The sequence below is a fragment of the Perissodus microlepis genome, chromosome 5 (genome assembly GCF_051167445.1).
Source record: "Perissodus microlepis isolate ML-2025 ecotype Zambia chromosome 5, ASM5116744v1, whole genome shotgun sequence".
NCBI lineage: Eukaryota > Metazoa > Chordata > Actinopteri > Cichliformes > Cichlidae > Perissodus > Perissodus microlepis.
This window is the reverse complement of record NC_140465.1, coordinates 15,183,198-15,195,671: the sequence shown is the minus strand read 5'-3', so window position 1 is coordinate 15,195,671 and position 12,474 is coordinate 15,183,198. Positions and strand designations below refer to the sequence as shown.

At 41.6% G+C, this 12,474-nt stretch overlaps 1 protein-coding gene across 1 annotated transcript; it reads right to left on the bottom strand.

Annotated features, from left to right (window-relative positions):
* Positions 1–1,090: 1,090 nt before the first annotated feature.
* Positions 1,091–10,789, bottom strand: LOC146386903 (leucine-rich repeat neuronal protein 2-like). Its single transcript, XM_084928113.1, has 2 exons — positions 10,431–10,789; positions 1,091–4,620 (listed from the first exon to the last, which is right to left on the bottom strand). The coding sequence occupies exon 2, from the start codon at positions 4,195–4,197 to the stop codon at positions 1,822–1,824; it is 2,376 nt and encodes a 791-aa protein (XP_084784239.1). The 5' UTR covers positions 4,198–4,620; positions 10,431–10,789; the 3' UTR covers positions 1,091–1,821.
* Positions 10,790–12,474: the final 1,685 nt, after the last annotated feature.

The following is a 12,474-nucleotide window of genomic DNA, read 5'->3' as shown; positions in this document are numbered from 1 at the left end:
TTCATTAGAGCATATAATAAAAAGTAGTCTAAGATTCACATATTAATATCTCTCAAAATGCAAGACTGGCTGTAACATTCATGGTAAATGATATTGGTTGATTTATTGTTTGTTTTTTTTTAGCTTTAAAGATTTTCTTGTTTGAACTCTTTGTTCACTGCAACATCCAGTCAAAGTAAGCTAAGAAACAACAAGCAGTTATGATCAGTAGATACTCCAACCTATATAAACCTAAAGGTGCTCCGGCAAGTCAGAGAAGCAATGTTATTACTACCATAAAACAGGACATGTCGCTGCAAATTGTTTGACACAGCATCCTCGGGGGGGGAGCAAGTTAAAGGTGTCATTGTCATTAGAAGTTGTAAAAGTTGCCCCAGGTGGACTGCTCAGTCTCTCTCTTCCACCTCGTCTTGCATCAACTCATTGGCGGTGTTTGTCTCTTGGTGAGGTTATGCGATTACGTGCAGTGAAATTGTATTGATGGAGTTATTGGATGCTTTGGCTTCAAAGATATTCCTGCAGGGACTCCGCTGTAAAAAAAATTAGTGACCACATACTCTATGTTCATTGCAAGATCCAATCAAAACCAGCAGACTTCTCATACTTTATCACACTGAAGTAACTGTAAATTTGCAAGATAAATACTTGATCTGATTCATGCTGCTGACAACTGAGCCCAGTCTCTTACACTGGAGTCACTGGAGCAGGCGGTACTTAAAATACTCAAAGAGAACCTGAATCTAGGGACAGACATGTAAATGTAGGATTGTGACTTTTACAATGAGACAGCCTTTTTGGGACTGACACTGCAAACCCTAGCTCAGTTCCACTTGTTATCCAGCAGGGGACACACTGCATCTTGTGTTAATTTGGTAGGTTCCATCTATCCTGAGCTATTATACCTATTTCTACCGTGGAGAAATGATAATTGCATGCAGATGAGGAAGGGGCTGTAGCTGTAGATGAATCAGTAAGAAGATTTTGATGCAGGAACTTTTCTGTATTTCCTCGAACCCGAATCAAATAGTGTATTTTCAGTATTTTTGAAATTGTTTTGAGGTCAGGAAAATGAAAAGAGAGTAAAAACGAGTAAATGGAAAAGAGATTTTATTGTGTGTAGCTCAAAATAGAATTTAACACAATCACTTTCAGATCACTTTTATTTTGAAGCAGAATGTAGGATGTTAGGCGAGGAATCCAGATGAGTATGCTGTACATGTAGCGTACTGCAAGATGGACAACCCAGTCCAAGATTTGGAAAGCTAAGCAGAAGGGTTGTTACATCAATCACTTTGACTTACAGAGTCCAAAAAAACCAGGGATTTTGTTCAGTGTCGGTCTTAAGGCAGACTTTCATCTGCTTTGAGAAACTCATAGTTCAGTCTGTGGAACACATAGACGGCAAACATGACAAAACCCTGGAGGTCTGAGCTGCTCCAGTCGGTAAATATAAGTCTCTGGCTTGAATCAGTCTCTGTTTATTTTCGGTCCAGTGGTCATCGGCAGCTCTGGCTCATTTGTTTCTCCTGTGCTCACTCACTGTACAGCAGGAGTTTGATTGTCCAGTTTTATTTCCCTGGTTAGGGGTTAGACATTTACAACACATCTTAACACAGAAACAATGTCAATATATACTTTATACGGTATATAAAATAAATACAAATCTCTCTCTCTCTTTACGGCTTTACGGCTATGATTCCCCTCTTCTTAATAACAAAGTGTGTATCTGACATTGTGTGTGTGTGTGTGTGTGTGTGTGTGTGTGTGTGTGTGTGTGTGTGTGTGTGTCAGTGTTACTGCATTTAAGTATGTACAGTTATCTCAGCAGTTCTGATGTAGTAGCAGTTTGTCGCTCTGCTTTGGCTGAGGGTCGTCACTTCCTTTTGCCTTTTGATTGAAGATCAGAGCTTTGTAACCCCTTATGTCATGATGGGAGGTATTATGGTTCTTTCCTGTCCCCTCACCGGGCTCACTGTCCCAGCCCTGGCCTGCGAGCAGCAGTATGATCGCGAGGAGCAGTAGTGTGACTGCTGTGGAGGTCAGCTGTGGGTTCAGCTGCAGGCTGGGCTGGGGTTCAGGGGCATCCTTTGTCCTGAATGAAACGCACTGAGGCTTTCTGCTCTCTCTTAATCTCCTGCTGGCATGCTTTGTGCCCTCACTGATTCCTAAATGCATACAGACTCTGTAATATGTCCCAGCCTGCAGGTGAGTCAGGTTGAAGCTCTGTGTACCAGCAAGGATGCGTGTGGTGTATGTGGGCGAGTGGGCCTTGGAGAACATGGCTTGCCAGGACAGGCGGGTTGAGGGGAGGTTGTGTCCACTCTGCCAAGACAGGATAGCATAATGTTCTCTGATCTCTCTCACCTCGAACCTGGCATCTGCTCTCAGTAATTGAAACTTCTTCAGGTTAGCAGCTGCCCCCCGGTTTCTTCTCTTTTCTCTGTTATGGACACCTACATTAACGCTGCGTGTATCTGCTCCTAATGCATTCTCAGCCACACATGTATACAATCCCGCCTCTCTGGCGCTGATCTTGCTGATCTCCAGAGTTCCTTCAGGCAGTACCCGGTAGTGTTTGAGGAGCTGACAGGGAATATTGTCTTCATTCTGCTGGCGAGGGGTATTGGCTTCAGATGTGAGGTTGAATTCTTCAGAAGTCCTCCGGCTCTTGCAGGGGAGAGGAGCTGAAGAAGCTTTGGATGCATGCATCGGTTCCGGATGAAGTTTCAGACCAGAGGGGGTCACCCAGTACAATTCAGGCTGTGGATCTGCAAGAGCTCGACAGTGCAAAACCAGTTTGCCGCCTTCACGGACCCCTACGAAGGAAGGCAGGGAGCTGGCAGGAATCATGGGAAGACACAAGGCTGACATCTCTCCTGAGGACACCTCTCTCACCCTGCGAGCTCTGAGTTCTGGAGGTTCTGAGCATAAGGTCGCCTGGGGTTGAATGAAACGCACTACTCGGGGAGTTTGTGCATCTGCTTCGGCGTCTTTCTTGATGCGGGGATGAGAAACCTCCTTGGCTGCCCAGTGAAACAGGCAGTCACATCGCAGAGGGTTGGAGTGTAAGCTGACCTCTTGAAGATTTGGCAGGGAGAGCATGATGTGCTGGTGCAGAGCACTCAGTGAGTTGGAGTTGAGCATTAGACTCTCAAGCCTGCTCAGCTTGAGGAAAGCCTGTGGATGAATGTAGGACAGACGTGGGTTGTTTGTGATCTCAAGTTTGGTGAGCTCTGGAAGGTTCTGCAGGGCGGCCCTATCAATGGAAACCAGCTCCTCCATGTTGTTTAAACCGAGCTCCTTCAGGTGAACCATGTCTTGGAAGTCTCCTGTCCCAATCAGTTTGATGCGGTTCTTGTTGAGGTCAAGAAACTTCAATCCTGGTACTCTCCTGAGGGCCTGAGTTGGAACTTTACTCAGAAGATTATCATAGAAGGAGAGGCTCTCTAGGCTGTCCAGGCCTTCTAGTGCTTTTTCAGCCAAACCTTTTAGACCCATACCGCCAAGGACAAGACTCCGGAGGGATTTCAGGGCAATAAAGCCACGCTCAGGAAGCGACTCGACGGGATTACCCCCAAGCATGAGAACCTCCAAGCGAGGCAAAGCCTTGAACCATTGAGGGTTAACAGTGGTGAGTCTGTTGTTGTTGATATGAAGACGGAATAGCGAGTCCAGACCAATGAAGGCCCCAGGTGCTATTGAATGTAAGTAGTTGTGACTGAGAAAAAGCTCCTGCAAAGCTGGCAGTGATGCAAAAGAAGCCTCAGGAAGGTGAGTGAGATGGTTTTCCTCCAGGTGTAGAGACAGAAGGGAGGGAAGGGAGAAACGGTCGGTTATAGTCCTGACATGACTGAAGCGGTTCTGAGAGAGGTCGAGGTCGGTGAGGTTGGGGAGTCCATGGAGCACTGCAGTGTCCAGAACTGACAGGAGATTGCTCTGCAGGTGCAAGGTGTGCGTGTCCAGGGGTATTGGTGATGGGAGCTTAGTCAGCAGCAGATCATTGCAGTCCACAGTGGGGGCTTCGTGGTAAACGGAATCGAGGGAGAACCATGGCTTGATCTGACACACACACCTCGCGGGACACGAGACATGCCATGGTAGTGCGGGAGGTTGGGAGCCCATAACAATGGGCACACACATACCACCGAACACACACAAGAGACAATGTGACTGTAGAAGCACTAAAGCCGGCCTCATAATCCTTACAGGTGATTTAGACGAGCTGGAGAGGAGTTTGTTATGGAGATGTGCGTTTAATCATTTGGACAGCAATTTTTGTAAATCTGTAGTGTGAACAGGCACGCAAGCTATGTGTATATATCAGACAGATGGTTTAGTGTCATCATTCACAAAGTGGCACCCAATTAAAGAGGGACTATAATGTTGACAGACATCAACGGTGGTTTCACACAGAATTAAAAAGCTGAAATGTGTTTCTTCCCATTTGCTGAGCTTGCAGAGGCCCTACTGTAACCAGAGTGTTATTGTGCGTCTTTGATTGCAGTGGTAGAAGTGGGACTGCACAGCGGCTGTAGCTTGATGACGGCCTTTGCTTTCACATCATCACTCTCACATCCTGACCACAAGCGGAGGACTCATAGCTCGGGGTGTGGCGGATCTCTGTTTGTCAGAAACAGAACAAAAGAGAGAGAAAGGGATTCAGAGAAAAGGGAGCATAAAAACTGTTTTGTACAGTCTGTTAATGCTGCATGTGAGACTTTAAATATAGCACAGTTTTGCTCATGTGCGATAGCAAGGTCATGGTAGAATCAGGCAGAGCTTTAAAAGCAGAATAGGGAGGAGATAAAGAAAAGAAGATGGACGAGAACGGGTAAAAAGTCTGAGATGAGAATGTCTGTTTTTCAGTGTGAGATTTAGCCTTGACTCTACCGTTAGACACGGACAGAATGATGATTAAAAACTAAGAGACGAAGCAGGGAGAAGATTGTGCTCTGTTGTAATGGTATCTCAGCTGGCAGGAGAATGGGTAAATATGCAGGAATGATGAAATCACGTAGCATGTACATAAATATTTCACGCTGGTACTTCACATTCAGAGCCCGTCAGAGCATAGCGTCCCACAAATGTTATTCATTATGTAACAGTTAAAAAGACCCCAAGGTTCTTTTATGTTCATATCAGTGTTCTGTATTTAAGATTATAAAGGGAAAGACTCAGTGAATGTAATGCACACACACACACACACACACACACACACACCAAAGAGACTTACTGCTCGGTATTCATGGTGCAAAATCGTCACACTAACACATCAAATAGCATCATGCCGGTAATTAGCTGACCAAAACTGCAGGCACCCTACAGTGGGAAAAATTATGTGCTGTCCTTAGAAATATCAGCTTCTAGAAATCTGGTTTTAACTTGAAAATCACCAAAGACATTTTTTTTAAACCAGGCAAAGTATGACCTAAGCCGTAGGCCTAAGAGATAAGCTCAAATGATTATTATTAGAATTATTATTTCTTTTCAATTTTTGTTTTTTAATTCACTTTAGATGTAATTACTTCCAGAGTGGATGTGTGTTTATATGTGTGTTTTTAGCTTTCATTAGTTTTAGAGGTTTAATCTCTTGAATTATTATAACGTGGAGGATTTGTGCCAAAGGCAAAGGCTGAGGAGTTTGGTACAGATGTTGCAAAACAAACACAATCTGAGTGTAAATAAACAAAACCTCTTCAGGCAGGTTGTGTTGTTAAATGTGACAGCAGCTGAGAGCGAGGAAATTTCCTTTGTGTTTTTACATTTTATTTCAGGTAAAATGTTTTTCATATTTATAACAACCTTGGTGACAAGGTATAGCTGAAATATTTTCCTGCTGTCGGTAACATTGTTACAACTGATGGAGGACGACTACATCAGCTCCCAAACTTAAGCTTTAAATTGCTTCATTAATCACTAGCTTTGCCTGACTGACACAGTGTGACTGCCCACTGTGATAAATGAACCAGTAAAAATAAGTAGCCAGTCGTACGCCATGCAAACAATATTAACAATCATAAAAAACTGCAGACATGCAAAAACAACAAAAAACCCCCACAACAAATAGATGAAAAAAACGCAGAAAAACTACTTTCAGTGTGCATAAAAATAGCCAGCAAAAGTCATTATATTTATATTTTAAATGTACAGAATTACTTTGATAAGTCTGACCTTTAGACACTGAACTTCAGAGTTACAGAATTCTGGACTTTTTTAATGGGTTCAGTTATTTATTATTCTAGCAGAGACAACAGCTACACTGATTTGTTGTAGGAAGCTCCAAACATACATGAACGTGACGCACAAACATTTTAATCAATACATTACTACATATTCATATATGCATTTTATATATTATATACCGATCTAAGCATATCTCGTCACAGTGTACTTCGCCCTCTGGCTGGTATTTCACATTTTTATTTTCACCAGAACAAAGTATTCTGGAGTAACCTTTAAGTTATAATAGCTAAGGCTAGCCTCATAGTTGATTTATTTTTGCAAATCTCCCGTGTAGACTCTGTGTTATGATGACTCCTTTGGATACACTGTATATTGACAACAATTACTGGAATGAGGCAATGTGCAGTTTTAGTCCAGCTTGCAACACCATCAGGGAGATGTTTGATTTTTTTTCCTTGCTTTAATCTACATCATGGCAGAAACCTCAAACATAGAGTCAGAGAGTTCTGACTGAGGCCTGTGGCAGATCTCAGCGCCATGGAGTGATGAAGCGCTTTGAAAAAGCAGAAGTGGTCACAGCAGAAATTGATTTGATAGAAGTACTTTGAATTGAGATGTCACTGGATAACCTTTTCTCCAACATCGCCAAAACTGACTTCTAAGTCGGCCACTGATGTTACTTTTAGTGATCCAGTGAAAGTAACATCAGCTGAATGTCGAATCCTGTCTCCTAAATTACTGTACTCGAGAAAAGGCCACCCAGTATTTTATGAAACGGATAACCACACATTCAGTGCAAAAGTACCCTGAACCTGCAATCTTTCTATTGGCCAGCAGGATGAATCCTGAATTTTGTGTCAAAATCTCTGGTAAAATGATCCTGAGCTCACTTGACCTCGGTAAACACTTTCCTGACAGGTTTGTGGGCTCAATCACTAGTTCCAAGTCCTATTGAGCACAACATATTCAACAGGTTGGACTACTGCTGTTGAACCCTCTTAAATTCCAGAGTGAATCCATCAAGTGATTGCCTGTCCAAGGCTTTGCTTTCCATTTCCGTCACTCGCGCTCTTCCCCTTCTCTTATTTCTCTCAGCTCTTTGTCTTCTGATGAGCAGAGTTTCCACAATTTTATCCATCTTCCACCATTTCAGCTACCTAGGGAAAATTACAAATAGCTGCCGGGGAAAACAAAAGCACTATTCGTCTCCTGTTTTGGTCGTACAATCATGCCTTCATTGTCCCAGAAGACTTCACATCCACTGCCAAACTGACGTGAAAGCAATTCTCACAGATTACCGGTCTAAACCCAGACGATGCCATTATAACTTTGCCACATAAAGTAAACTTTAAAAAAGATGAAAGCACTGCTACGTCTGCCTTAAAGGTGTTCTACACAAGAACTTCTGTTCTGCGTGATAATAAAACTGTTTATATTTAGATGAATTTATACCCCTTCATCACGGTTGCAGAGTTTTCCTATCCAAACCGCTACAGGCTTCAGTCTCTTGACTTAACAGAAGATCATGTACAGCTGATGTCTGTCGGCCAAATTACTATCAAGCAATAAAATTAATTATCTGCCTCTGTTTAGAGCAGTTACGACGACAGTGAAAGCTATAAGCATCCAAACACCATATTATTGAAATGTATGCAAGATTTGTGAAACAATTGTTGTGGGTGCAAAGTGTAAGTCAGTGTCTGAGCTGAGACGCTAACGACACGGGAGCAGTTCCCACCTCCCGGGGCTCTTCTTACGCTTCTATCAGCCATTCGCTTTCATCTCCACTCTCTCATCTTTTTACAAGCAACCTGCTCAATAATGGATTTGTCATTTAATTTTGATGTCCTCCATTTTTTATCATTTGCTCTCAAAAGCTCATAGCAATTTTGGCAGTTTCAGGAGAGCAGAACAACGTGCTGATAGGTGTATACAAAGGGCTCGTGATGTGAGGACTTGTAATTTTGACTATGGATAAATAATTTTTAATCACTATTTGTTGTTTATTTATCGGGGACTTGCACAATACATGTATCGTAACAAACAAAAGGGACCAATATGTGCTAAAAGCTTTTCATCTGTAGTTCATCGCTAATCTGTGGGCTTTTCTTTATCACTCTTTATCTCTTAGTGCTCATCATTGATCTGTACACTCCTATGATTCACATTTAAGCCCCACATATAACTGTATCCCGACTAAACAAGGGCAATAAAAACACAACGCAAAAAACAGCTGCACTGACACTTGAATTAAAATCGGTGTACATGTGTACATGCACCACCTTACCATAAGCTGTCTCACTATTAATTCATAAAGAATATTAGTGCTCCTCCAGTTTAACTGGACAGTGAAAAAAATGCTCACAATCAATACCACAGATGAAGAGATACCACTTTTAATCCATACTTTCTTCTTCTTCAACATTTAAGTGCAAAAGCTATTTATTGTAGCTTCGAGCTGCTAGTTTCAAGATAATGATCAGGCTTTTTCTTCCAGCTACACACGATTGGCTTTTCTTGAATGCACAAAAAGTTGTGTACAGCTTATTTGGACTTTATGTGTGAAACTACTGGTGTGTAACACCTGGAGGCCTGTAAACACACTTCGATTTGTAAAATCAGAGGAGTTTCCCTTTAACCACGCCTGCAAAGAATATCTTATGCTACTGGTTGCCTTTTGGGACTACGAGCACACTATGTTCTTGGCTCAGGATCATGGGATGCAAAATCAAAACAATAAAACCCACTGATTACTTTTAATAACCATTTGTCATGAGTACACATTGCCAAAAACAAAAAAAGGGGTTGGAGTTCATTGTCTGATGTGTCGTCTGTTCTGGCTGTATCATTACTTAAATGCCAGTGTAGTTATTATTTGGTATCGGTGCTTTCTGCAAAATGTGCTCCTAATAGAAATAAAAGCATTGACTCAGGCTCAGTAGAAGCTCTTATGGATTTGTCCATTTATGTATTTATGAGTTTTATTGCAACAGTTTTCAAAATCTATCTTTCAAATCACGCCAGTCTTCAAAGAATAGAAAATGATACGTATTTTTCAGAATTGTTAGATAAAGCTTATGTGCTTGGAGCTTGGCATTACATCTGTCCATGTCCCACCAAAACAGATTAATGGTACACATTACCATTCTTTCTGCAAATGGTTGCACTCACAAAACCCGCACAGACACACAAAAAGCAAACAAAATGTTTTGTATCGGCAGTTTTAAAGAAAAATGTGTTAGCACATGTATTTGTTTTGCTTGATGCACTGGCAGTAAACTCTGCACCCAGGTATCTGCATGCAATTAAGTTCTTACTTGTCTACCTGAATAACAAGACTTTTGTTAAATCTAATGCAGAATTAGCAAAAGAACATGTAAAAGGAGACGTGTGTAGACACATACTCGTTCACACAAACTCAATGAAAGAAAGTGAGGTATGCTAGATTCAAATTTAGCATATTACAAAACTATTTTTTGCATGTGGGGTACTGAATTACAAGGGGCTGCCTTTCCTTTTAAGGGTACTGTCAAATAATCAGTGTTTTGAAAGTTTTCACGGAGAAGAACATAGATTAAAAGGACGGGGTATATCAGATCAGTCGCATTCAAGCTTCTCCGGGAGTTAAAGTCAAACACGTCTCTCCTTTGGGCTCCTTTGGACTCTCCAGTTTGAGAGAAGCCAGGCAGAGACTGAATGAAGCTGCAAGACAAAGAGTGATTTGTATGAAGAAAAGACACATGCTCATGTCAAATAGTCTTTGCATATACGTCTTGCTTGGTAAGTGCAGATATGACACAGGGACACTGCAACAGAGCGGAATAGAGACAGAGAGGATTTAGAGAGCAGGAAAGAGGGGTGGTATGACAGAGATAGAGGTGCTGGATGCAGATACTTTAAAAAATACACACACACACGCACACACACGCATTGCTCTGCAGCTGAATCTCTTCCAGCACTAAGACACCCATATACACAAACTCATCATTTATTTTCCTTCTCTGCCTGCAGAGACACTCAAGCTTTTTCATTATACACACACACACACACACACACACACACACACACACACACACACACACACACACACACACACCTGCTCCCATGACTACTGAATCAATCCCGCTTTCATTCAGAGTGAATATGCATGCATCCACCACAGCTGCATGTGTGCAAGAGCAACTACATGCTTCTGTGAGTGCTACAGTGTCCAGTTTGCTCAGAAAATACAACATATTTTATCTTACCGCAGCAGAAGCACAGACTACATCTCTCTCTCATTCTCTGTCGTTTCTTCCCTTCTCCATTCGCTTTCAGTCGTTGTTTCTGCAGATTCTTCACATGCCGAGTTTTCTGTCCTTCCCCCTCTCGCACGTTTGTTGATCTCTTAAGATTCCTGAAATATCACTTCCCCAGCTCCCTCTCTATCACAAGGGCTGAAGAGAAAATTGGCAAAGACTGAGTCTCTCTCTCTCTTTTTCTATCTTTCTGCTCTTCTCTCTATCGCTCTCTCTCTCTCTCTCTCTCTCTCCCTCCAGCTAGAGAGGAGATGAGGTGTTCTGCAGCAGTGCTTCTGCCCCTCTCATTTCTCCACCTCTCTTTCTGTTGCCTGCCTCACTCTCTCTCGTTCTCATTTTCTTTCCACAAGCTGATAGAAAGCCACATGTGCTCCATTTTTTCTGGATGAGAAGTTTTCTTTGGCCCCTAGTGGCATTTTAGTTTTCTGCCATCATGTGTGCATTAAAGACCTGTTTATAATGTCAGGTCATGCACAGGAGGTTATAAAACACCAGGGGGACAAATCTTTACTTCAGACAGAAAAGAAAAGCATCATTTACTGTGTTTATGGCTCTGGTATCAGATCCTTACACGGCTGATTCTGAACTGGCTCTGTAAACAGCTTCTGTATAATGTCACATTGACAGGGGGTGGCTATGGTGATAATTTATGTCTGAAAGAACAATAATTTAGTCCAGTAGGGAGGCAGACACTGAGAGGCTCTGAGACTTACTGCAGTGTATGTATATATGTATATATGTATATATATATATATATTAATACTTGGCATGGCTATAGACTAAAAAAACAGGGTAGAGTATAAATGTTTACTCTGTAGCATGTTCCAGGCTTCAGCAATACAAATGAGGCGTGCAGTGTATAGTATATCATATATAAATGGTTTAAAATCAAAGCAGACAGAGACTGAAGTGGCGTCTTTTTTTTGCATATAGCACCCTCAGTTACAGCAGTGAGATGCATTTGAGTGCTGACAGTAAATGTGACTCGAAAACCAAAACCTGCCTTTCATATTAATGGAGTGCGCTGATGAGCAGAGAGGTATGCAGCTCAAACAGCATGACTTAAGCAAGTCTAATATTGGTCCCTAATCACATCTCGGCATAGAATATGTATTTTAAATTAACACGGACTCCAGCGACAACAGGAAAGGTGAAAGCTCATCCTCAGGAGTCAAACTGGGATTAATCTGTAAACAGGATTTGTGGTTTCACTGGTACGCATGAGTATCAGCAAACAGTCACAGGCATAACAGTACTGCGTTTAAGTATAAGATTTCATTACAGAAGGAGCTATAACATTAAAAAATGAGAGCAGTTTTCATTATCCAGCCAGATGCTTTGTCTAAAGTCATATACACACACTTGCTGTTTTGAGTGACAAGTATAAATGCATGCTGTGCGCTATAAGCTGTGTACTTGTACCTGTCAAAAATGTTGCTATACTTTAGTGAGGCTGGTCACCCCCTGATGACACTGAAGAATTAGTGTGTTGCACCATCTAGAGCAGGAGTGTCAAACATAAGGCCCATGAGCCAGAACCAGCCTGTCAGAGAATCCAGTCTGGCCCATGGTATGGCTTTAAAAAATTTGAGCATTTCAAAGAGGGAGGGGACACTTTTTTTTTTTTTTTAGTTTTTCTGTCATCTTTCTTATTAAGACACAAAACATGGTCATACACCAGAAAATAAACTGATTTCTTAGCATTGATATTCCATTAAATAACAATTAAGTTTTTTAAATTTAACAGTAAAAGACATAAAAAACTTTTTAATTAGAGGATTAATTTCTTTATTTCTTACAGTGAAAGCCCAATGGAGCGTGCTAATGAGTTTCTTTAAATTACTACAGCAGCGTGTCTTCATAATGTGAAAAAACTGAAACATATTTTTGAAAGTGCACTGCAGGAAATTCAAGTAAACAAATTCTAGTAAACCACCTGTAAAATCAGATTTGCAGGTGCATTTTTAAAAAATCGTTTACTGGATTTAGCTTA